The sequence below is a fragment of the Equus caballus genome, chromosome 20 (assembly GCF_041296265.1).
Source record: "Equus caballus isolate H_3958 breed thoroughbred chromosome 20, TB-T2T, whole genome shotgun sequence".
Lineage (NCBI taxonomy): Eukaryota > Metazoa > Chordata > Mammalia > Perissodactyla > Equidae > Equus > Equus caballus.
The window spans coordinates 26,447,109-26,472,098 of NC_091703.1; the positions used below are offsets into that span (position 1 = coordinate 26,447,109).

The window sequence follows — 24,990 nt, forward strand, 5'->3', positions numbered from 1 at the left end:
CTTCTCTCCGGAAATCAGGCTTTACTATGTGAGGTAAAGATTGTGATGGAAAGTCTCCCCACCTACAAGGTTCCCCTTTCCTGTATAAATGATATAAGTACTATACCTGCCCCTGCCTCAGTTTCCACATTCTTGAAATGAGACTACCTCACAGGGTTGTAGTGAGGATTAGAACAGGGAAATGCACTTAAATAATTTAGCACAGCACCCAGTACATTTTGTTTTTGATATATTTTAGTTATTGCTCTTAAGATCCTAGCTGTCATTCACTTGCTGAGTAAACTTTGGAAGGTTAATTCACTTTTCTGCACCCTTGTTTCCTTTTTTTATAGAAAGGAGACAATAAAGTGGTACCAAACTAAACTGTCATATGGAGTAATGGAATTAACATTAGTGACATGCTTCACACAGTGTGTACATTTAGTAAGTATTTTATTGTTGCAAAGTGTTGCTTTTAATGAGGAGGCACTCAGCTCCAGGCTGGGCATGGGACAGCAAGGATGTTGCTTCAGCCTGAGGGTCCCCATTCCAATCAGCAGATCCTGGGGTCACTGGTGTCTCCAGGGAATGGTCAGACACCAGGTCAGGAACAAGAGAACTCTGCACTCAGGTCAGCACTGGGCAAATGTTCAAGGCAGTGGGATCCCATGATTGAATTGTGAAAACAGGCCACAGGCCACAGATGCCCGCAGAAGGTGGTGTGTGGGAAGATGTAGATATGATATCCATGATGGCATTGTAGAATGTTACCTCACCAGTCCCATAGTCCAGGAAAACTCCCACACTTTGAGGAGGATTGACAATTGCCAGATTGGTCCTGGGGAAGGTGAGACACAGATAGTCATTCCCATCAGGCTCCACAATCCAGAATTCATTCTCGGATGCTATATAAACCCACTTTTCTCTCTTGTTCTCCCTACACACCCCAACATGCCACTCCTTCCTGCCCCCCACCTCCACCTCCCAAAAATGCCTCCCTTATGTAAAGCTCTTGCCGCCAAGCCCACGATAATGCCTATCAAATCTCTTAGGGTGGGCTGGCAGATTCTGTTGCTCCTCTGCCCACCGCATGCTCCACTGGTCCTCAGAAACAAAGAGGATGGAGTTTGCCGTGTCCAGATCCAGAATCACATCCACTGCAGAAAGTTTGGGGATGGGCCATGGGGTCGGCCATTGTTCCTACAACTCAGAGCCTCAACTTTCAAGACCTGGCTATGGCTGAGGAGGTCCAAATCCAGACCTGGTATTCCTAACCTTCCCTGAATGTGACCCTCTCAGCAACACCAAAAGAAAGGCCCAGGAGTCTTCTTTTTGGTGGTGTAGAGTTCTGAGGGTCAGGGTCTGCCTAGCAGGACATCTCAAGCTGGCTCATTCCTTCCATGCTTTTCCTATTTCCCTTTCCAAAATCACTCTGCCCATCTGAACTTTATAGTCACACAGATTTACATTTCAATCTTTACTCTACCACTTCTGAGCTGAATGACTTTCCCTTTGGTGCAGTCTCCTTTTCCATAGACTGAAGCTACATAATATCCTTGAGCTTCAATTTCCTTATCTGAAAAATGGGAATAAAAATACTAATCTCTAGGGTAGAAAAAGATAATACCTGTTTCATACGTAGTCCAGGGCCAGGCGGGAATGAAGCGCCTCAAGTTACAATAGCTCCATGCATTTTCTGTGTTAGAGGCCACGCTGGGGACTTTCTGTGCTCCCAGATCCACTTTCTTCCTTTCTGTATTGTCTTTTAGGCCCCAGGAATCCATCTTATATAGACAGCGTCACTGGGCTTCCTTGCTTCTGGTTACCTGTTGGGTTTGGCCAAAGGAAGGTACTAGCTGAAGATTGGAAGGAGAAAGAAAAGAGAGGCACAGCATTCATTTCCCCCACTTCCTCCCTGTCAACTTCAGAGGGTGATGCTCTCACAAAGGCCTGACTCCTCTCAGGCAGCCTGTTCTTGAGCTACAGCTTCCTCTGGGCTCCAGCAACTGCTCCCTCTCCCTATTCCTTCAAGCCTAGGGGTGATGACAGTTCCTCACTATGGTGAGTCCTGGGGCACTCCACACTCCTTTGCTGGTTTCCCTTAACCCGAATCCTGCCTTTGTAAATAATTTCTTTCTAAAGCCTCTTCAACTACCCAGTTTCAACATGCCATCTGTTTCTTGTTGGTTTTTTGACCAATACACATTCATTACCTCACTTCGTCTTTAACTCAACCATCACATAATAGGGATTATGATCATTATTTAAAAATGAGGAGACTAGAGTTCAGAAACATTAAGTAACTTGGGGACACACAGCAGCAGGAGATGGCATAAGAAGCTTGGGAAAAACAAAGACTTTTGTGCTTTGCCTTCTCTGCTTGGTCAGTCCACATCCTCACTCTCCCTGCAGTGTTAGTTCACTCTGCCTCTCCTTCCCTCAGCTCTACCCTTTATGCCTCTTCCTTCCCATGAAGATCTGTGGACCCAGGAGAGCAATCCTCCCTGGTTCTCTGGTCTTTCAGCAGGAAGGCCTTGGAGATGGGCACACCTTTGAGACCAGGACCTCAAGTCACCCACTTGGAACTTTCCCAGTCATGGGGACTGTTCTTCCAAGAATCTCAAGAGTTGGAGAAAAAAAAATGGAACAAGCTTTCTCAGGTTGTTGTCCTAGGGAACATACAATGATTCTCTCACCAGCTTGGAAGAGGGTCATCTTCCATTCTGAAAGGCAGGAGACACAGACACGGAAAGGACATTATTTCTGTTCTTCCGCCACCCCTTCTCGTCACTAAGCCTTTTCTTGCTCCCATTTTTCAGTCCCTTCCAATGTCCAGCTTCCTTCATCCACAGTTCTGCTGGGTCAGGCACATAAGCTCCCAAAAATGGTGCACTTCCTTCTCTCCATCATGCTGGGGCTGTGGGTGACATGGCTAGGCTTTGCTAGGGTGTGGACATGTGTGCTGTGCCTGCAGGGTGAGGTGTGGCTGAAAATGCCCAGACCCTGTCTCTGGAAGGTCCTCCCTAAGGCTCCAGAAAATCAGGGGTGGTATCCCCCACAGAAAATGACCCTCTGGGCTAGATCTGATTATTCCTACTGGAATTGCAATGGGTCACACAGCAGAGGAAAAGTTTAAATGCTTCGTACACATGTGCCAGGAAAATCAGAGAACATCAGGGTCACTCACCAGCATAGGCCTGAGACTTCCCTTCACCTACAATGGAAGAAAGGTAGAGACATCACCTGAAATATGTAATTTCTGAGTTGTGCCATTCTCTTCTCTTGCACCCATTCAATCTTTCTTTTTGACACCCACCCCCACCCTTCCTACCTTCTCCTTCTGCCTGTTCCGTCCTCTCCTCCCCTCTCCTCCTTCATATCAAGTCTGAGAACATCAATTGCATGCTGATGATACCACATGCACCATGTAAGTGCTTTCCCAGCTGAGAACTGGCTGATCTATTTTGTATGTGTCTACACTCTCATACCTGAGTTTAGGTGTCACTGTGTGTATGCTTGTATATACATATATACTGGAATCCATCTATCTCAATTGTAATATTTTCTGCATGATTCTGAAAAGAATTGGGCAACTTTCTGAGGAAGTTTCAGGTACTACTTTTTTAAAATCACTTCTAATAAATCTATGACATCTGTGTCACTGTGGCCACTCCTTTATTTTAGGGACAATTTTCTCTCCTTCTTCTCTGACTTTCTCATTCTCTTAAATCTTGCATTCTTTGTTTTCTTTTCAGCAGCTAGTGAGGTTATGTAAAACAACTAGTGAGCTTCCTGGCATGGGGAAGGCATTTCACCTAGAGATTTCCATCTGCCTCCTCCTCCTTTCCTTTCAGGTACACCCCTGGATATTCTCTGGTGCCTTGATGGGCTCTACAGTCTGTGGGCCCCTCTTGGAGAGACATTGAAAGTGCTTCTCTGTTTTAAAATAACACGACTCCCCCCAAACAGTATTCCTTATTTCTGTCCCTTTATAAATCGACCCAGGACATTTCTCAGCCCAGGGTAGAGATAGGAATGAGGAAAGGGGCTGGGAAGTATCCCAGCAGAGAGTCTTAGATGCAAATTCAGAGAAAATGTGAAAGTCACTCAGGCAAGAGCCCTGTAGTCCACCTCTCTCAAGTCTGCAATGGAACAAATGTAGGCAGTCATTAAGATTCTTAAAGCAGTGATACCAAGAACTACTTGGGACCTTGGGGGAATCAGAATTTATGGATTTCACACTAGAACTTCTCTGGAAAATGAGCAGGAAAAAAAACTTACTGTTAGGGAGATGGAGTGTAGGGGACCGCTAGAAAATAAACCTTAGAAATGAGCCAGTGCAAAGGCAGGTGTGTGAAGTAGAGAAGGGGTGAGGTCTTTGGCCTCCCTCCCCTAAGCCAGGGTCTTAGGTTCCCTCCCAGGTCCGATGCCTTTTACCCTTCATTCTGTTTCTTTTATGCCCATGCTGGTTCTTTTTCCTTTTATTATATCTCTTTCTCCTGGGATACAGCCTCTTTTTGCTTCTCTTGCCACAGGAAGTAACCTGCCCCTGAGAGAAGCAGCAGGAAGACTGCCAGGGTCCCAGCAAAGGCTACGATCAAGGTCCGGGTCCTCCAGAAGGGGTCTGCAATGAAATGAAGCTTTAGCCTCTCACCCCAAGGGCCAGGATCACAGAGTTGATCTCACGACATTAAGTCATCTCTCTCCTTCTAAAGTCTCAGCAATCTTTGGGTAAGACTGATAAACTCTTACTATAACGTAATACGATTGATTGTCTTGAAAAGTCTGCTTCTCATATCTGAATATCAGTTACTTGAGCAACAGAATCACGTTTTTTTCTAATTTAGTTTTTCAATAGGTCACATTTAAATGGTTCAAATATCAAAAAAATATAAAAAGTCGTCCAAGTCTCCCATCCACTCCCTCCTTCCTGCCTCCATTTATTAGCTTAATTAGTCAACTTAATATGGTGGCTAACAGTGTGAACTTTGGAGCTGGAGGGCCTGAGTTCAAATTCTGGCTCCTCCACTTGACTGGCAGTGTGATCTTGGACTAATTATTTCACTGCTCTGCTCCTGGTATCATAATCTGTAACTTGGGGTAATAACAGTACCCCACTCATAAGGTTAAAGGATCAAATTAATGCTTATAATGTGCCTGACACAGAGTGAGGGCTATGCAAGTGTATATCAAATTTTAAAAATATAAATATGTTGTTATTTTTTCTTCTTTACACCAAAGATAGCATTCTATACAAACTACTCTGCATTTGCCTTTTTTTTTTAAGATACCCACCCACAGAATCACACCCCTTACCTTCATGACAGCATCCAATCCAGAGAAAAGCTCCACTTCTATAAACCCTCTTCGAGCTCCCCTAACACAAGCCCACTCCTATAGCAACTCTTCTCTAACACTCTCCTACTGAGACACTCCATGGTTCCCACATGACATACATTCTCCTCCCTGTAACAAACAATAAACACAGCTTGGTATGTTCCTAGAGGCCTTTGTTTAGAGAACTTTGACAGCACAGATGCTCTCCCACAGGTCAGCCTCACAGGACCCACAGCACCGTGCACCTGGAGGGGCCACCGAAGCCATCTGGAACATACCTGAACCCGAACAACTGTGTGCCATCACTGAGGAGATATTTTCTTATCCTTCCTATCCCCAATCTTCCACTTTCCTGCTTAGACCTTGATGGCCAGCATGAGGGAGTTCTTTACTTGATATTATAGGGTGTAGAGAGGATTCTTCCCAGAGGAAAACCTGTGTCTTTCCCAAGGGCTTCAGAGAAACAAAATGGGAAAGTGGTGGAGGCAGTTCCAAGTGACCAGCCAGGGTGCTCTGAGGTACATTTGGAGGATGACGTCTTCCTCTGCTTCCAGGTCCCAGGGAGGAACTAGCGCAGAGTGAAATCTGGAGGCTCACCTGCAAACTTCAGCTCCACCAGGGTTATTTCAGAGAAGTTGCCATCTTGGAAATAACACAGGTAGTTTCCACTGTCAGAGGCCCTGACATTATAAATTCGGAGAGTAGCCTTTCCTTCAGCGATGCCATCTCTTAAAAGCGAAGTTCTCCCTCGATACTCTGCCATCTGTTTGTCTTCCACTTCTTGCCCATTTGCATACATGTATACTACCTGCCTAAGACTGGATCTCACCCACATCAGCTCCATGGTCTCTGTGCTCATGTTCAGGGACAGATGACAGGGTAGATCAGCATCTTCACCCACCACAGCCAGGATGGTTCCAGGGGGTCTGATCACAGAAAACTGAGCTAGTCAATAAAAGGAGAAGCTCCATCAGAGGGACTTGAGGCCATGAGGGTAAGATGAGAGCATCTCAGGCAGGGAGAGTGAGGTATGAATAACCTAGAGAGGAACGTGATCCTAACAGAAGTATAATTTGTCTAATTGTCATGAGTACTTTCAGCTTGGCGTGGGACTTCCAGGTATGAGAAGTTGTCAGAAGTTCTGACTGGACACTCATAGGTAATTGCTTCAGATACATAAAAGCAGAATGCTCCCTACCTGAGCAGGGGGCAAGCAGCTGGAAGAAGATGAGGCCAACAAGGAAGTCGAGGAGAAGGAAGTCTAGGGAACTTGCCATTTTCATCAGTGCTGCAGAGAGATGCCAGAAAGAGTTGAGAAGAAATTATGACCCAGACCTAGAAGAAGATTGTGAATTCCACATCCAACCTCCACCTCCCCAGGGCCAATTTGGTGAAACACACAGTCATGAATGTGGTGACTCAAGACCCTCCTCTGCCAAAATACCTGCTCGGGAGTTTCTTAACCTTTGAGTTTCACATGGAAAATCACCCATAAAAATATGTAACATTAAATGTACATACATTAACCCTAATCAATCAGGAAAACTTTGTCTCTACTGTCCAAATATGTTGAGAATCCTTCCACTTCCCACACTTCAACTGCTACAGCCACATCCAAGCCTGCACCATCACACTGTGATTAATACAGGACCCCCCTCTCTGGGTCCCCTGATTCTACTTGTGCCCCCTACAGTCTATGCTCAACACAGCAGCCAGAATGTGCTTTGAGTCACATCATGTCACTCCCCTGCTCAATATCTCCCATTTCACTCAGAGTAGATACTGAAGTGCTCACAATGGCCAACAGGGCCCTCCCTGACCTGCACCTCTCACTTTGTCTTTCCAACCCTCCTTGTCTGTTCCAGACACCCTGCCCTTCTTGCTGGTCCTTGAACGGGCCAGGACAGAGGACCTCAGCTCTGACTCTTCCCTCTACCTGGAACCCTCTTCCCCCAGACATCCACAAGTCTCACTCCCTCACCTCCTTCAAGTCTTTCCTCTAAAGTCAATTCCTCCTCAAGAACTTCTCTGACCACAGGATTATGGCAAACTGTTCCCATCCCCCTAAGCCTGCTCTCTTCTCTCCATTAAATTTTCACCATCTAGCATACCATGTGTTTACTGTCTGTCTCCACCTACTCAAGTGGAAGCTTCACAAACAAGAATATTGGTCTATTTTGTTTTATGATATGTGATGAGCCTATACAATAGTGGGTGGTTCACATGGAACCCTCAGAAACTTTTTGTTGAATAAGTGAATGGATGAGGATGAATTTATTAGCCCATCAATACTCACTAGCATTTTGATTATCTATTTTATTATTTATTTATTTTGAGGAAGATTAGCCCTGAGCTAACATCTGCCACCAATCCTCATCTCTTTTTTTGCTGAGGAAGACTGGCCCTAAGCTAGCATCCATGCCCATCTACCTCTACTTTTTATAGGTAGCATGCCTACCTCAGCATGGCTTGACAAGCGGTGTGTAGGTCCACACCTGGGATCCAAACTGGCGAACCCTGGGCTGCCAAAGCAGAACGTGCGAACTTAACTGCTGTGCCACTGGCTGGCCTCAAAGCATTTTAAATTGGTTTAGATATCAGATTAACAGCTTGTCATCCATCAAGGGGAGGCAGACAGTTGTGAAGATAAGTATCTGCCACTACTCAAAAAAGTAGTAACCTACTTTTTGGTCTGGCATGGAGAGAGAGCCTTGTCTCCTGTGCTTCTACTAGGAATTGCCTATATTAATGTATTTATTCCTACTTTTCTATGAATTGGTTTCATGGAGCAAGCACGTCCTAGATAGCATGTAAGAGTGTTACAACTCGATGTGCTTCAGTGCACTCTTTTCACGATTGTTTTTTTTTTGGGGGGAAACATCACTGGGAAGGAAATTATTCATTTCCTGACTTCTTTTTTCCCAGGTGTTCACCAATGCTCCTTGGCAGATGGCCTCTGGGCTCACCAGCAATGGATAATTTCCCCGGTCTTAGCATCACCACTGCTAGAGAAGTGCCTTTTCAAGGCAGAAATGTAAGAGCTTGTACTTGCAAAGAAGGGGCTAATATGTCAGGCTAGGAGCACACAGCAGCCCAAAAAAGCTCACGTCTCTACAAAGTGCTGAAGTTCTCTCAGCCCAGAGGCAGGGCCTCTGCAAGTCCCCACTCCCTGACCAGTGCTCCCAACTGTATCTTGGCTCAGAAAAGCACCTCCACCAACTTTTAGGCATGGTCTGTGGCATCAATATGAGCCTTAGTGATAAGCAAAGTGTGGGGCCTTCACCAGCTGGCAAGGCTTGATTCTAGCTGGAGTTCTAGCTTGGCTCTGATCCTAACCACCCCAGACGTGGCTGCATCCTTGGATAGTGGAGAGCCTGAGAGCAGGCCTAGGTGGATTACTCAGAGAAAGGACTGAGATCTCTGGATCTAGCTCCTCCCTTTTCTCTTGGACCTCTCCCATCATGTATCCTCTCCCTCCCTGAAGACGTCAGGTGGTATAAGGGCGTGCCCACCTGGGGAGCAACACTGTAGTCTCTGCTAAGTTCCAACCCATGGCCATCACCAAGTTCAAATCATGCCTCCGTCAGACTCTGGTTAAGATCCAGGCAGACTCCTTGGTGGAGGCTTTGAAGTCAGTTAGAGGCTGAACCCACCACTTCTGAATCACAAGGCTAGTGAATGAGAGAGCTAAGACTAAGACCCAGTCTCACTCATCTTTTCATTCATTCATTCAAAAAATATTTATGGAGCACGCACTATGTGCCAGGCCTGCTATATGACAGGTAGAAGAACAGAAAGGGAGTGGAAACTAGGTAATGGCTGTATGATTCACAAGCTCTGTGATCACTGCCACGTGAGAAAACCTATTTGAACTTTAGTCACTAATGAAGCAATGCAAAAAATGATCTGTAGAGTGTGTAGAATTGCCCCAGTAAAGCCACTTGCAGACATCTAGTCCAGCAAAGCACTTGCATGGGTCCAGACAGAAGCACGTGTGAGGATGACACTGCAGCATTATTTTTAAAAGTAAAAAAAAAGGGATCACAACCTAATGTGACACCCATAGGAGACTGGCTAGTTAAATAACAGTTCAACCCTGAATGAATTCAATGCGGCACCTAAGACTAATTTATAGTCTCCTACCCAGATAATCAAGATATATGAAGTGAACAAAAAGCAAATTGCAGAACACTACTAATGATTCTGTTAAAAACAAAAACCAATCTGTCAATTTCTACTCACTTTTTTATGTCATTCCCTTAAAAAAGGTCTAAAAGGAAACAAGCAAAATTGAGAATTGGGGATTGAGTGAAAGATTCTTTTGTCCTTTGTGCTCTATACTTTAAAAATTATTTGAATGTTTTAAATTTTAAAAACTTTCATGTACAACTTAGCAACGAAGAATTGTTACAAATAATTATAGTGATGGCAACATATTAGTTGTTCAGAAAATACCAACTCCTCCAAACGAACCAGCATGACACCCCAGTCACAGTACCTGCTAATCCAGGAACGGCCAGGGGACAAGGGAGCAGAAGTCTGTGCAGATGGTCAACCTTTGGACCCTTGTCTGAATGTGAAAACCGAATCAGACAAAATATTGCCTTTCAGTCCTTCCTCTCCTCTTCAAACTGTTCTCTGTGCAGCCAGAGAGGACGGTATTGTTATTATAATACGTACAATTTCTCTGCTCTCTATGAGTGGGGAATATGTTTTCACTCATTTTTGGGGATATTTATTGTTTTTTTGTTCTTGATTAAGGCAATTTTAAAATAGAGAAAAATTTAAAAGAATAAAATTTAAATAATCTGTACTGGTAATTATATACCTCTCTTCAAAGGAATGTAAGTATTTTGGTCATGTATATATACGAAATACCTCTAAAACGTTTCATCTTCTGACACAGAAATTCCACTTGTAGGAATTATTCTTAAGGAAAAAACATCAGGTATTAACACAAAGATTTATGTTCAAGGCTGTTCATCATAGTAAAATCTGCAAAAGCAAAATGTAGGTACATTTTAAACATCCAAATTGGATCCAATTTTGTTACAGTTATAAATAAAAACTTTATTTAAAACATTTCTAATGATTATATGGAAATCCCTTCACAATTGCACAATGTGTTGTTTATTATCTTCCTACTGTTATATATGTACATTTATGTTGTATACAGAGGTTGGTTCAGATTTTTATATACTACAAATAATTCTGTAATGAACATCTTCACGTATAAATTTTAAGGCACATATCTTTTTATAATCTCCTAGAATACACTCCTGGAGATGACCAGGACAGATTATAATAGTCCTTTGCTCCTTTCTTACCACAGTAAGTTCCTAAGAACATGCAGTTGGCAAGTTTTTTCATTCAGATTTTCTCCTTCCCACCAAATTTCCCAAGGCAATTCCTTACATTTTGCACTGCCTCCTGCCCCAACCCCCATCCCCTCAGCACACACACAAGCACCAAACCCCCTTTCTCTGGGTGAGGACTTCCCTGTATGCATTCTCAGCTTCTTAGCCTCTCTCTTCCTAGGGCCTGTAACCCTGGCTTTCCCCCACTTACCCCTCGGCGTTCCCATCTGAACATCGCAGGCCACAGAGTGAAGTAATCAATAGTTCTTCGCTACAGTTAACAGTCTGCTCTGGAAGAAAAGGAAATGAAGGACATGCTGCTCACTGTGAGAAACAGTCACAGAGTCCCTCTCTGGAAGAATTTGTTTTTTGATTGGCTCAGAGGGGTGTTTCTTATCAGTGGGGACAGACACCAGCGGGGAAGGTTAGAATGAAACTGTAACTGTATTGGATTGTACAAAAAGAAGAAAACTTCCAGCCCTAATTCCCACACTGTTTGTGTCTTTCTGTGTTTACCTATTTGAATCATTCATGTGTATATTTGTGTATAATCAGGATTTCATAATATACACTTAGTTTATGTCTTTTATACCATAATAGATTTATCAGCAGAACCAAGCAGGAAAATTACAAGATTTTAATGTGTGAAGAGAGGAAGACGTGTACTAAGTAAAATGTTTCTGTAGCCATTCACTAACATCTGCGTGTATGTAGGTGGGCACACAGAGGAGGACATCTTTTACAACAGAGACAAATGGAAGTGTGAATGGAAAGAAAGCAAGATCCACTCTATCTTTTTGGCACCTCTGAAACTCGTCTCAGATCCATGACCAAATCATACAATTTTCATGTTTCCAGAGGCAGTGCTGCCAGTGGCTGATGGGCATGTCTTAGATTTTTCAGAATATTCTTGTTTGGAGTATTGCTGAGCAGCTTCCTTCACCCTTTGTGCCTTATTTGTACTACATTTGTATTTTCATGTGTATTTGTTTTTACTCTGCCAAGAGGATTCTGTATTCTCTGAGGTTAGACTCTGGGTAGGCTGTGAATGCCTGTGGCCTAGAGCTTCCCAAGACACTTTATTGGCATTCCAAGACAGTGATTAAAGCTCCCAGGGCTATGATGTATCTTGGCTGACGGAATTTGATTATATTCCAAAAGTTTGAATTTAAGCTCTGTGGTAGATATGGCAGGATCCTTGTGTAATATCTATTCCCTGCTTCTTCTTAGTAATCAAACCGAATTTGGGGGGAGGGTTTCCAGCAATGTGCCCCTCCCCCTTGTAGATAGCAGAGACAAGGGACTAAGTTTGAGCCAACGATTTGTAGGTGGAAGTTTTTGGGTTGTATTTCTCAAGAGAGATCCATACTCTTCCTATTTCCTCCCTTCTTTTGCCTAGAACATGGTCCTTGGAGCTGGAGTGCAGTGACCATCTTGCGACCATAAGGCATCTTTCAGAATGGAATCCATCTGCTGAGATGCCATAGGAAAAGGACAGAAAGAGGCTGGGGCATGGATGTATCTCTGAGCTGCCAGACCAACTCTGGACTGCTACCTTCTGAATTCATTTCATGTCAAAGGAAAACAACCCCTGTTTTGTTTAAGCCAATGGCACTTACGGTATTATTTCCTTCCCATTCCCTACTATTAACAGTTTGTCATGGAAATTTTCAAACATAGAGCAAAGTTAAAGGACTTTTTCAATGGACTCCAAGTATAACTATCTATATTCTACAGTGAACATTTAGTATATTCAATTTTTTATAATTCATCCTTCTGTTTATCTCCCTCTCCATCCTTATTTATTTCAATCCTTCTTTATTTACTTATTTATTTGATGCCTTTTATAATAAGTTGCAAACATCAATGCATTTTCTTCTGGCTACTTCAGCACACCTATCACGTAGAAGAACACAGTTCTGAAATGCTTGAGGCACCAGTGCTGTGTTTAAAATATAAACATTGGAGTTCCTTTCAGTTACATGTTCTAAAATGATCAGTAGGGTACTTTTATCTGGGGATCTCTAGCTCCTAAATGCCTCACCATCCCCAAGGATACTGACAGTCTGGCCCCAGGTACCTGGCCACTCCTGGTAAGAGTCAGGATCCCTCCAGGAGGCTGTGTGAGCAGGAGGCTCCAGGACTGCCTCTCAGGAACAGCTTGAGGCAGGGACAAGCACTGCCTCAGGGCCCTTCTGTCCATTCCCTGGCATCTGCTGAGAGAAGTGGTCTCTTCTCCACTGATACCACAAGAAGGGAATCAATGTTCTAGAGGACCTGTAGGATGTAGGACTCACAAATCTCTTGAAAATGAGCAGGGATAAAATCACTTGTAATGAAAGCTGAGGAGAGACATGGGGTAGAGTTCAGAGACAAAAAACAATAGGAGAGTGGGCATTACATTAGAGAGGGTTGAGAACTTAAAAATTAGCTCAGAATATAATGATCTGCCCTGCCAGTCATCAGTCTGGGATACCAGACATATTTGATAAAGGCAACTACATAGTTATCAGAAATAATTTTTCTCCCAAGGTCATGCTACACTGCAAAGGGGCCAAACAACCAAATTTCTCTGAGTGCTTCCTGCTTTCTTACTCACTGAGATACTTCCTGTAAAGATTCAGTCTTCTTTCATTCTTTTGCACGAGGCTGTCCAGTTTTTCCCACATTATTTAATAACGAGACTTTCCTTTCTCCATTGTATGTTCCTGGCCCCTTTGTTGAAGATTTGCTGTCCATTATCTTTCACCATACACAAAACATAACTCAAAATGGATTAAAAACTTGAATGTAAGGTCTGAAACAATAAAGCTCCTACAAGGAAACAGAGGCAGTATTCTCTTTGACATGGGTCTTAGCAGTATCTTTTTGAATGTCATGTCTACTCAGTCAAGGGAAACAAAAGAAAAAATAAACAAGTGGAACTATATCAGACTAAAAAGCTTCTACAGGTAAAGGAAACCAGAAACAAAATGAAAAGGCCACTCACTAACTGGGAGAAAATTTGAAAATCATATATCAGGCAAAAAGTTAATTTCCAAAAAATATAGAAATGCATTCAACTCAACAACAACAAAATGAATAACCCAATCAAAATATGGGCAGAAGATATGAACAGACGTTTTTCCAAAGAAGATATACAGATGGCCAGCAAGCACATGAAAAGATATTCAGCATCACTAATTATTAGGGAAATGCAAATCAAAACTACAATGAGCTATCACCTCAAACCCATCAGAATGGCTAGACAAGACAGGAAATGACAAGTGTTGGAGAGGATGTCGAGAAAAGGAAACCCCTATACACTGTTGGTGGAGTGCAAACTGGTGTAACCACTACAGAAAACAATATGGAGATTTTTCAAAATATTAAAAATAGACATATGATCCAGCTATTCCACTACTGGATGTTTATCCAAAGAACATGAAATCAATAATTCAAAAAGATTTATGCACTCCTATGTTCATCTTAGCATTATTCACAATTGCAGAGACATGGAAGCAACCCAAGTGCCCATCAATGGATGAATGGATAAGAAAGACATGGTGTATGTATACAAAGGAATGCTATTCAGTCATAAAAAAGACAAAATCCTGCAATTTGCAAAAACATGGAGGGACCTTAAACGTCTTATGCTGTGCAAAATAAGGCAGACAAAGACAAATTACCTTATGATTTCACTCATATGTGGAAGGTAAACAAAAAACCACACAGATAAGGAGAATAAATTAGTGGTTACCAGAGGGAATGCTGGGTGGGGGAGGGTGAAAAGGGTAAGTACACATGTATGGTAACAGACCAAAACTAGACTATTGGTGGTGAATATGATGCAGTCTATACAAAATCTGAAATATGATAATGTACACCTGAAATTTACACAGTGTTATAAGACAATATGACCTCAATAAAATAACTAAAAAATAAAGATAGAAAAAGTAAAAACATGCTGTCTCTGAAAAGCTTTTCTGCTGGAAATCATATAATCAATAAGAATGAACCATTCCATTCTTGTCTGGAGGATCCAAGGTACTTTGGCACAGAAAGGCAGCCTTGATTTCCAGCCTAGATGCTGAACTTCAGATAAGAGGTTTCTGGGCACAATACTTTGTATCTCTTAACTTTATAGTTTCCAAGGAAATAGGGTCCCAGGTTGACTTCTCATTCAGACCTTTACATGAAGCCCTGGGAGAGAAATGTATGTAAATGGTGCAGTAAAGATTCATTAATTCAACAAATTTTTATTGAGAGACTATCATCTAGTTGGTATGAGGCACTGAACTTAAAATTGGTGAGGAGAGGTGGCATGATGGAGTAGTTAGACCATAGGTTCTGGAACCAGCTTGCCTGGATGAGCCTTACTAGCTATGTGACCTTGGGCCAGGTACTTAGCCTCTCTATGCCTTAGTTTTCTTAACCGCAAAATAAGGATAATAATATCATCTGCCTTTTGGGTTACTGTTGGAAGGATGAAATGAGATAATTCAGGCAATTTTATTACAACAGTGCTTCATACAGATTAAGCCATAAAAATGTATGTTAAGTCAAAGGCAGATTTTGCCCTCCTTCTCAGAGCTGATAGGTTGGAGTTTTCCCTTGAGGAGAGTGAGATGCCTGGGATTGATGCTGAAGGACCGAAAACTTGAAGGGTGGGCTTCTACTGTTAACTTGAGGAGATGATCCTGATAGATACCAAAATGTGTGCAGAGACTTCTTTCCTGTAGGAAATAGATAGGTGTGTACATGTACTTAGTAACAATTCAAGTACTTTAGTACAGTAATTTCGCTTTCAAGAATTTATCCTAATGACTAATGCCATTTGGAATTTTATTCTGTGGGAGTAACCAGAGCTATGCAAAACAATTTATATACAAAGATGTTTATAGTACCATTATTCCTAACACAAAAGAAAGAAAACTATCTTGATTATGAATAATGCAAGATTAGTATTTAAGATTTAATGTTGTAAAAGAGATATGTTCTGGGACAATATATATATAGCAAGATCCAATTTTCATTAGAAAAACTATTTGTGTGAGTGTGTATTAGAAAAAACTTAAAAACTACACACTTAACTGTTGATTAAGTAAAATATTTTAAAAGCAGGAAGTTATTTAGGGAAATAGACAGTTAACAAATTCACAAACCAGAAAAGAAATCTTGAGAAATCTGGGTCGTTGAAACGGCCATTGAAATTGCTTGATAAGGAATGACTGGATTCTCAGAGGTGGTGTGATGTGGCATTAGATGTAAGAAAGTTAAACATAGCATCAAGTCCCAGACAAGCAGGTGACCTGGAGAAGTGACTTTTCACCGTGCACTTTATTTAGTATGTCGAGGGTTGCATGTGCGTGAAAATGAAATAAAGTCCTTGAATGAAAAGACTGTGAAAACAGCAAAGCCACTTCCGGATCCAGCTTCCTGCTGTTGCCCTATTGTGTAGGCATTCAAGACAACCACTGCTTGTGGGCATTGGCCTTTCTTTTCTTTATGACATTTCCAGAAGATCAAGGTCAGAGATCACTCTCCAGGCCACTAGTCTTTAGTTTTTCCATCAGTATTTCTTTTCTTTTTTATGTGGTTCTTTTTTCATTTTCCAGCTGGAGTGGCAGCACTAGACAGATTTCTCAACAAGAATCTGTAGGGTTCCATTGTCCTTTCTGGCCCTCTGCACCACTGAGGCATGGAATATTATAAACTGTCCCCTACTTTGTCCAGTCCCTGGAGGTTTTTGAAAGAAATGGCTGCAGCTCTGAGAACAAAGGTCAGAGGGTTCCCCCAACCCCCGCCAATGACTCTGGTGGAGCTCTGGGGGGGTTGACTGTAGAAGTGGTTCCTCAACTCCAGTGCCAGTTCTCCCTTGCAGATTCAACTGAGACAAAATCTGGGGACAGATGGCCTCAGTGGCAGATGGTCAGAAGGGTTGATGAAAGTGGAGGCAGAAGAAAGGGCAGAGAGGCCAAGAGAAAGAGGCCTGGGGTAAAGTGTAGATGTGGGACCCATCAGGCACACTATAGAAGGAGACATTCCCAGCTTCATAATCCAAGAAGATCCTCATCTGGCTGGAGGGCTTGCTCAGGGGAAAGACTTCCCCAGGGGAGGTTGGGCCTGATACTTATTAGCTTACAGTTCCATGGACCAGAATCCATTTTGAGGTGATTCCATGATTCCCTACGTCCTTTCCATGTTTTGCTCACAAAACACAAGCTCCCAGTGAGTTCTGTTACCAATTTCTACCTCCCAGTAATGTCTCCCTGAAGAGAAGGACTCATAGCCCAGCACACAAGGGCCAAGAAAAAACCTTCTAGGTTTTTCAGGAGGTCTGGCTGTGTATTTTTCCACCTCACACTTTGGGAATCTTCAGATAGAAAGAGTTTAAAGTAGGCAGTGTCAGGATCCAGAGTCACATCAGCTGCAGAAAAAGCGAGAGACAAGAGAGAGCCAGGTCAACTCTGGCATCCCAGGGCCCTCAGTGACTGGGAAAGTGTGGAAAAGAAGCTGACCCTAAGCCATGAAGTGCCCTTCCTTCCTCCTCAGAACTGTTCTAGTGATAAGCATGTCTTCAATTGTCCTCAAGAACAAGTTTCAAAGAGCTGCTGGGAGAGCTCAGAAACTTTTACAAGGAGGAGATAATCCAGATTCCTGAGATCTGGAGGTCCCAGGGCCCCGGGAAAAGGGGTGTCTGATTAGGAATCCCCCCTTCCAAGCCCATCCTCTCCTCTCCCGCAGCATTTTGTACCAATCCCTCATGTGTCACTGCACTGATATTATTAGTTTCATATTCTCTCCTCTACTAGACTAGGACCTGAGAAAGTAGAGACCATGTGTGTTCATCACTGCATTCTCACTGTCTAGTACTGTCAGTCCCTGACTCCCAAGTGGTGCTTGATAATGTTTGTAGAGTGAAGGAATGCGGAAGGTCCTGTGGAGAGCCAGTAGCCATCCTTCTCTGCCAACTGGAAGCCCCAGGGCAGCAGGTGAGGTCTACTTGGCTAGAGCTTTCCACTCAATGTGCAAAATCTGTGATCTGATAATACCCATCTTTAACAGACTATCCCAGAATCTCATAGCTTAGAAGAGTCATAAGAGGGAAACTGTTATGTTTTCACCAAACACTGGTTCCTTTTCCTCATGAGGACTCAACTAGATGACATTTCCAGCCTCCCTTGGGCACCCAGGAGAAGAGTTGGCTCCTTCTAGGCCTGACCCATGAGAAATCTTCTGCAAAATATTTCCATCCCTTTTTCCCCATCTACTGTCTGATTGTAGACTAGAGTGAGGTCCTAGAAAATCTGTGTGGAGTAGGGCTCTCACTATCCATATGATCTGTCCTGAACTCTGAGGAGGTAGAGAAATACACTTTGTTACATTTACCTAATGAGATGTTGGGTTTGTTTGTTACAACAGTTAGCCTACCCTGACCAACACAAGCCATGACCCAAAGTCACCTCCCTTTACAGGTTGTTTCTATGAACAATTTTCCTATGTGCTGGATACTGAGCACTCATGGATGGTAGCACACAGTTTCTGCCTAGTCAAGGAACTCAATCTTTGGAGAAAGAAGCAAATAATATCACTTCAAAGAGAAAGCTTATAAACTCCTATCAGTTCTTCCTTATAAAAGCCCTGAAATCTATCTTTAGTTTTCTATCCTTTTGTTTCAGAGGATGCTTTAAAATTGATCCCCTTCCTTTTAAGTAAACTTATGTATGTCACTTTCCAAAGGTCAAACAATCTCTCTGGTAATTCATCTGGAGCCCACATCAGAGACTCAAACCCCTCTTTGCTGCATCAAGTCTTTCCTGCCTATTCAAGCAGTAAAACCAGTCTAACTCTCATTATATCTCTGATTCTTCATCTGTTTTTCATCAAATTCAGCACTCACCTTCCTTTTGTCAAATCCAATCATCATTTTTCAGTTCCAACCTTATTCAAAATCTCAGCCACATTTGACATAAACATTTCCTCCTTCTTGATATATTTTCTTTCTGGGACACATACCCTCCTGGGATTTTGTTCTTATTCCACTGGTTACTTTTTCTCAGCCTCCTTTGCAGGTTCTTCCTTTTCCCAACCTCTGAATGCAGTTTGAACTTCTGTTCTTTTCTCTCTGAACACTCTCCCTAAGGAATCTAATTCAATCCCAGGATTTTAAAACCTCATGTGCACACGTAACTCCCAAGTCTCCACCTCCAGCATTTTCCAGGCACTCTAGACTCATACATCCAATTGCCTACTCGACTTCAGTCCAAAAGAGCACTTTAAGGGCCTGTCCAGTGGTATACTGGTTAAGTTCGCGTGCTCTGCTTTAGCCGCCTGGGGTTCACTGTTTCTGATCCCAGGTGCAGACAAAGCCCTGCTGGTCAAGGCATGCTGTGGTGGCATCCCACATAAAATAAAGGAAGATTCCCACAGATGTTAGCTCAACAACAATCTTCCTCAAGCAAAAAAGAGGAAGATTGGCAACAGATATTAGGTCAGGGCCAATCTTCCTCACCAAAAAAAAAAGAAAAGAAAAAAGAGAGAGAGAGAACTTTTAATTTCCTCTTAGAAATTCCCAATCATATCACCCAGTTGTTTGAGCCAAAAACTGAAGCAGGACCTACCAAATGGACCTATCAGCAAGTCTCTTTAATTATTTTTCCAAAACATCACAACTCCAACAACCAATTTTCACTGTCTCCATAAAAGTCATCATGATATCTTGCTTGGATTCCTGCTGTAGCATCCTAACTGACTTCCTTGCCTCCAATCTTGTCTCTCTATAGTCTATTTTCAACACAGCAGCAGCTGAAGTGATCTTCAAAAACATAAGTCAGGTGACGTCACACCTCAGCTCAGAAGTCCACAATGATTTCCCATCACACTTAAATCCAAAGACATCATCCTGGTTGGGAACATGTTTCACGATGTAATTCAGCTTCTCTCTTGCGCCACAAATCCTGTCATCTCTAGTTCCACTTACACTTCCCAGTCCAAGCATATGGGCCTCCTTTTAGTTTCTCAAACACTCGGGATCTTTCCCACATTGAGATCTTTGTATCTGACCTCCACTCTGTCTGGAATAGTGGAAGTCCTGGGTTTTAATATTTTGATTTCTTCCTATCTATTATGTCTTGTCTTACATATCATCTCCTTCGAAGGATGTTCACTGCTCTCCCTCCTCTATTAATCCTCCTCTTTCATTCTCTATTCCTGCATGTGGTTAGTTTTCTTTAAGCCTATCATAAGAAAAGCACTTTGGAAATATATATGGCATAAATGAGGCCACAACAAGAGAAAAACAACACATTGCAAAGGATTATCTGAAGCAGAGCAGTGCACGGAGAGTAGAAGATGGAGTTGAGCGCCACTTAGAAGAAAGAACTGACAAGATTGGCTAGATTATTACAATGGGATGATTAAGAAAGAGGAGTCCTGGATGATTGAAGTTCTTGCTTGGAAGGTTGAGTAGATAATGGTGATATTATTACAAATACCAGAGAAGGAAAAAGAGTAAGAATGTATTAAAGGGATTGGGAGAATGTTGAATTTAACTTGGTCTGTGTTGCCATGAGACAATCCAGATAGACAAATTCTAGAGTGCTGGCTGGTGTAAGCGGAGCTTGGGAAAGAAATCAAGATATGAATGTGGGACTGCTCCACATGCAGGTTTCCCAAGGCGCTTGTGTAGGGACACGTAGACCCAGGGACCCCTGGGGAACACCCATACTTGGGAGGTAGGCTAGGAAGGAAAGTCAACATCTCCTGAGTCAGAATTAATCAGCATGGTGACCTTGAACAAGTGAATTGAAATTATTAGGTCTTCTTCATGTTAAGGATAAGGGATCAGAGTAGATCTATTCGAACTCTACACCATATGAGCAGGGGAGTGCGGGACCAGATTCCCTGGGTTTGTGTCCTAGTGTCACCACCTCCTGGATGCATAATTTGGTGCAAGGTCTTTACTCTCTTTGTGGACTAATTTCCTCCATTGTAAATGGACATAATAATAGCACCTACCTCTTAGGGCTATTGTGAAGATCAATAAATGGAAGAATGTACATAAAGCTCTCAGACCTGTGCCTGGTGCATGGTAGTAGATGCTCAATGAATGTTAGCTACTTAAAAAGACAATTTAGGGGCTGCACCCATGTCCCAGTGGTTAAGTTCACATACTCCACTTTGGTGGCCCAGATGCTGGGCGTGGATATGGCACTGCTCATCAAACCATGCTGAGGTGGCATCACATATAGCACAACCAGAAGGACCTACAAGTAGAATATGCAGTTATGTACTGGGGGGGCTTTGGGGAGAAGAAGGAAAAATAAATACAAATAAATAAATAAAAAGACAATTTATAACATTTTACTTATTCCTCCTTTCTAGGGTTCTCCACGAGGGAACCAATTATGAAGTGGTCCCTCTGCTCTGAGGAGAGAGTCATGTAGGTGTCAGGAGTTGCCAGGTCTCCTCTAAGATGCACATAACCCACTTGAGATTGAATGTCATTTGAATGTAGGCTTTCTAGTTGTATACTCTGGCCTGTGGTGCTGAAATGTTGAGAAGTAGAAAAACCCAAGAAAGGAAATGGGCAGGAGAGCTTTATGAAAAAAAATAAGAAGAAGAAGAAGAAGATCTAAAGCTGGAAAGAAAAATGTGCAAGTACTAAACTGGGATGAGGCAGAACTTGCTCACGTGCTGCATGGAACCTCCCTGGGTCTCCATCCATAGCCGTGCAGACAGGCCACTATGTGGAGCTGGAAGATGGAGAAAGAACACTAGGATCTTTTCCTATGGACTTCTGAGCCTGAGACCATAGAAATGAGATGGCCACTCACCAGCATAGTACTGGGCTTTTCTCCACTCTGCAATGGAAAAAAGAGAGGTGAGTGGTCCCTGGCTAGAGCCAGACATTTCTTGGCCTTTTCTGTGCCCTGTCTGCCTTCCTTTCCCCTCTTTGGTGCCCTCTTCACTCATCTCCAGTCCTTGTCTGGCTGCCTCTCATCATGTTCCTCACAAGGATAGTGTCCAGGGAGAGGGAAGTCAGAGGGAAGGGACTCTTCTATTTCCCCTTCTTCATCCCTAAGCATGGGCTTGGACTCTACCAAAATCTCTTCACTCATCTCTTCTTGTTTCCTAAATTAGATGGCTTTGTGCTTCAGAATCTGAAAGCTACTAGCATGTGCAAACTAATGTGAGGGCTGCCATTACATGGGACACAGTCGAGGACCTAGGACAGAACTATGCTGCAATCACACTTCTCTTCACAGTGATTGTTGCCCATCCACTCCCCTGGTCAGGAACTTGACCCCATCTTCTTCTTCTTCTTTTCCAAGACCTAATACATTATCCTCCATGCAAGAAGTGTGGCAAACTGCCTGGAAATCTGTCTCTTTGATTTAGTTAGACTCAGCAAGAAGCATTTATTTCACATAATTAATATGTCACCTCTTGCTGCCATTAAGAACTCCCAGGAACATAAATTTTTTTTATAGATTTACCTGGGGAGCTGCTCAGGTGTTCCAAGCACTGTGGCTTATTGTCCACTAGCCCATGGTTTTTCTATCTCCATGTGTTGTTATCCACGACTCATTAGCCTTGAAACCCAAAGCCAGTTAATGAATTACTCAGTTTCCAGGATTCTTTATCTATAGGGTGGGCTAAAACTAACACTTGCTTCTTAGGTCAACTGAGGAGGACTTAGACAATACCTGAGCATGTTAACCCTCCATGAATGTCATTGTCCTCCATTTTGAAAGGTTTATTCAAGACTTCTGCACTGATGACTCTCAAATCTACCTCCCCAGGAGACAGCAGCATCAGATGCCTGCTGTGAGGTTGGAGTTTTGTCTGAAAGTGAAGGGGAACCTCTGAAAAGTTTGGCATGAGAAATGTACACATTGAAATTCACAGTCGACCAGGTGTAAGGGCAGATGGGAAGCAAGGTTGTCATTTTCATTGTATTCTCTGGAATGATGCCTCCTGGGATTGCACAATGTAGCCCATCCGTATTGGAGAGCCAGAAGGTAGAAGGTGGGGAGACCAGGTAGAAGCTGCTGTAATACTCCAGGCAAGAAATGATGAGGGCTTGAAGAAAGGCACTGGCCTTAGGGTCATAAAAGAAAGGAGTGCATTTGATTACTACTGTTAGTAATAGCTAATACTTATATAGAACCTACTATGAGCTTGGCATTGTGCTTAGGGCTTTACATGTATTAACAACACTAAGAGGTAGATACTCTTATTTCCCACATTTTATATATGAGGATGCTTATGTCTAGAGAGGTTAAATAACCCACCCAAGGTTACACAAGTGGTTATTGGCTGAGCTGGGACCTGAGTCCAGGCAGTCTGGCCCCAGAATCTATGCTCGAAGCACTAAGCTGGACTACTTTAAAGGAAGTGCAAATAGTAGGACTTGGATGTTAGTCAGGTGTGGCAGAGGAGGGAGAGTGAGAGGAGTTGAAAATGACTTTTAGATGGTGTTATTCACTCAGATAAAGAAGGAGGACAGGGTTGGCGGGGATTTAGTTTTGGATTCAGGGACTGTGAGATGCCTTCAAGGACTCTAAAGGGAGATGTCCTGTGGACATTGGGCTGATAAAGTGTGTTGGGCTGGAGCCAGAATTTAGGGGCTAGTGGTAGAAATAGATAAATTCTTAGACTCATATAACCTCCCAAAATAGAATCAAGAAGAAATAGAGAATCTGAATAGACCAATCACAAATAAAGAGATTGAAACAGTAATCAAAAACCTCCCAAAAATCAAAAGGCCAGGACCAGATGTCTTCTCCAGAGAATTCTACCAAACATTCAAAGAAGATTTAATACCTATCCTTGTCAAACTCTTCCAAAAAATTGAAGAAGATGGAACACATCCTAATTCATTCTATGAGGCCAACATCACCCTGATACCAAAGCCAGAAAAGGAAAACACAAAGAAGGAAAATTGCAGTCCAATATGGCTGACAAATATAGATGTGAAAATCCTCAACAAAATACTAGCAAATCAAATACAACAATGCATTAAGAGGATCATGCAACCTGATCAAGTGGGATTTATACAAGGGATGCAGGGATGGTTCAACATCATCAAATCAAACAATGTGGTGAACCAAGTTAACAAAATGAGGAATAAAAACCAGGTGATCATCTCAATAGATGCAGAGAAAACATTTGACAAGATCCAACATCCATGTGTGATAAAAACTCTGAATAAAATGGGTGTAGAAGGAAAGTACGTCAACATAATAAAGACCGTATATGACAAACTCACAGACAACATCATACTCAATGGGGAAAAACTGAAAGCCATCCCTCTGAGAACAGGCATGAGAGAAGTGTGCCCCACTTTTGCCACTCCTATTCAACAAAGTCCTGGAAGTGTTGGCCAGAACAATTAGGAGAGATAAACAAATAAATGGTATCCAAATTGGCAAGGAAGAAGTGAAACTCTTACTTTTTTCAGATGACATGATTTTATTTTATTTTTTTTTAACTTCAGGGCTATTATTTCTTTTATGTATGATTTTTTTGGTGAGGAAGATTGGCCCTGAGCTAACATCTGTTGCCAATCTTTCCTTTTTTTTTCTTCTCAAAGCCCCAGTACATAGCTGTGTACCCTAAATTGTAGGTTATTCTAGTTCTTCTGTGTGGGATACCACCACAGCACAGCCTGATGAGAAGTGTGTAAGTCTGCGGCAAGGATCCAAACTGGTGAGCCCCAGGCCACAGAAGTGGAGTGTGTGAACTTAACCACTTGTTCATGGGGGTGGCCCCCAGATGACATGATTTTATATATAGAAACCCTACAGAATCCGTCAGAAAACTATTAGAAATAATCAACAACTACAGCAAAGTTGCAGGGACAAAATCAACTTACAAAAACCAGTTGCATTTCTATACTTTTATAATGAACTAACAGGAAGAGAACTCAAGAATACAATTGCAACAAAAAGAATATAATATCTAGGGATAAATTTAAACAAGGAGGTGAAAAACCTTACAATCAAAACTATAAGACATTATTGAAAAAAATTCATAATAACATAAAGAAATGGAATGTTATCTCATGCACATGGATTGGAAGAATAAAAATAGTCAAAATGTCCATATCACCTAAAGCAATCTACAGATTCAATGCAATCTCAATCGGAATCCCATTGACAATCTTCACGGAAACAGAACAAAGAATCCTAAAGTTCATATGGGTCAAAAAAAGACCCAGAGCAGCTAAAGCAATCCTGAGAAAAAAGAAAAAAACTGGAAGCATCACAATCCCTGACTTCAAAATATACTACAAAGCTATAGCAATCAGAACAGCATGGTACTGGAACAA

The 24,990-nt window shown here is 42.4% G+C and overlaps 1 protein-coding gene and 2 pseudogenes across 33 annotated transcripts; 1 reads left to right on the forward strand and 2 right to left on the reverse strand.

Moving 5' to 3' along the window:
* LOC138919373 (butyrophilin subfamily 3 member A2-like) overlaps positions 1-24,990 on the forward strand; it is a 187,384-nt pseudogene that overhangs the window by 53,854 nt on the left and 108,540 nt on the right.
* The window catches only part of LOC138919676 (butyrophilin subfamily 3 member A2-like), a 140,252-nt pseudogene that overhangs the window by 36,188 nt on the left and 79,074 nt on the right, over positions 1-24,990 (reverse strand).
* On the reverse strand, positions 416-11,050 carry LOC138915067 (butyrophilin subfamily 3 member A2-like). 33 transcript variants are annotated; one of them, XM_070244284.1, is made up of 10 exons: positions 10,885-11,049; positions 10,195-10,311; positions 9,815-9,954; positions 6,515-6,604; positions 5,914-6,261; positions 5,296-5,445; positions 4,417-4,603; positions 3,167-3,193; positions 1,607-1,805; positions 416-817 (listed from the first exon to the last, which is right to left on the reverse strand). In XM_070244284.1, exons 4-6 carry the CDS (start codon positions 6,597-6,599, stop codon positions 5,390-5,392), a joined length of 489 nt encoding a protein of 162 aa, XP_070100385.1. In that variant the 5' UTR covers positions 6,600-6,604; positions 9,815-9,954; positions 10,195-10,311; positions 10,885-11,049; the 3' UTR covers positions 416-817; positions 1,607-1,805; positions 3,167-3,193; positions 4,417-4,603; positions 5,296-5,389. The 33 variants fall into 33 exon arrangements, 29 of the variants coding, with proteins under 29 accessions (XP_070100385.1, XP_070100371.1, XP_070100373.1 ...); XM_070244270.1 differs by lacking the exons at positions 5,296-5,445; positions 9,815-9,954 and adding an exon at positions 2,676-2,702; XM_070244272.1 differs by lacking the exon at positions 5,296-5,445.

What these genes read in the sequence shown, in the direction of transcription:
- LOC138915067 (XM_070244262.1), bottom strand. An exon ending in GCTGCTTGCCCCCTGCTCAG is followed by an intron (nt 6,262 to 6,514) that starts GTAGGGAGCATT and finishes TTTATTGACTAG; the next exon opens with CTCAGTTTTCTGTGATCAGA. An exon ending in GAAGTCTCAGGCCTATGCTG is followed by an intron (nt 2,703 to 3,166) that starts GTGAGTGACCCT and finishes CCTGCCTTTCAG; the next exon opens with AATGGAAGATGACCCTCTTC.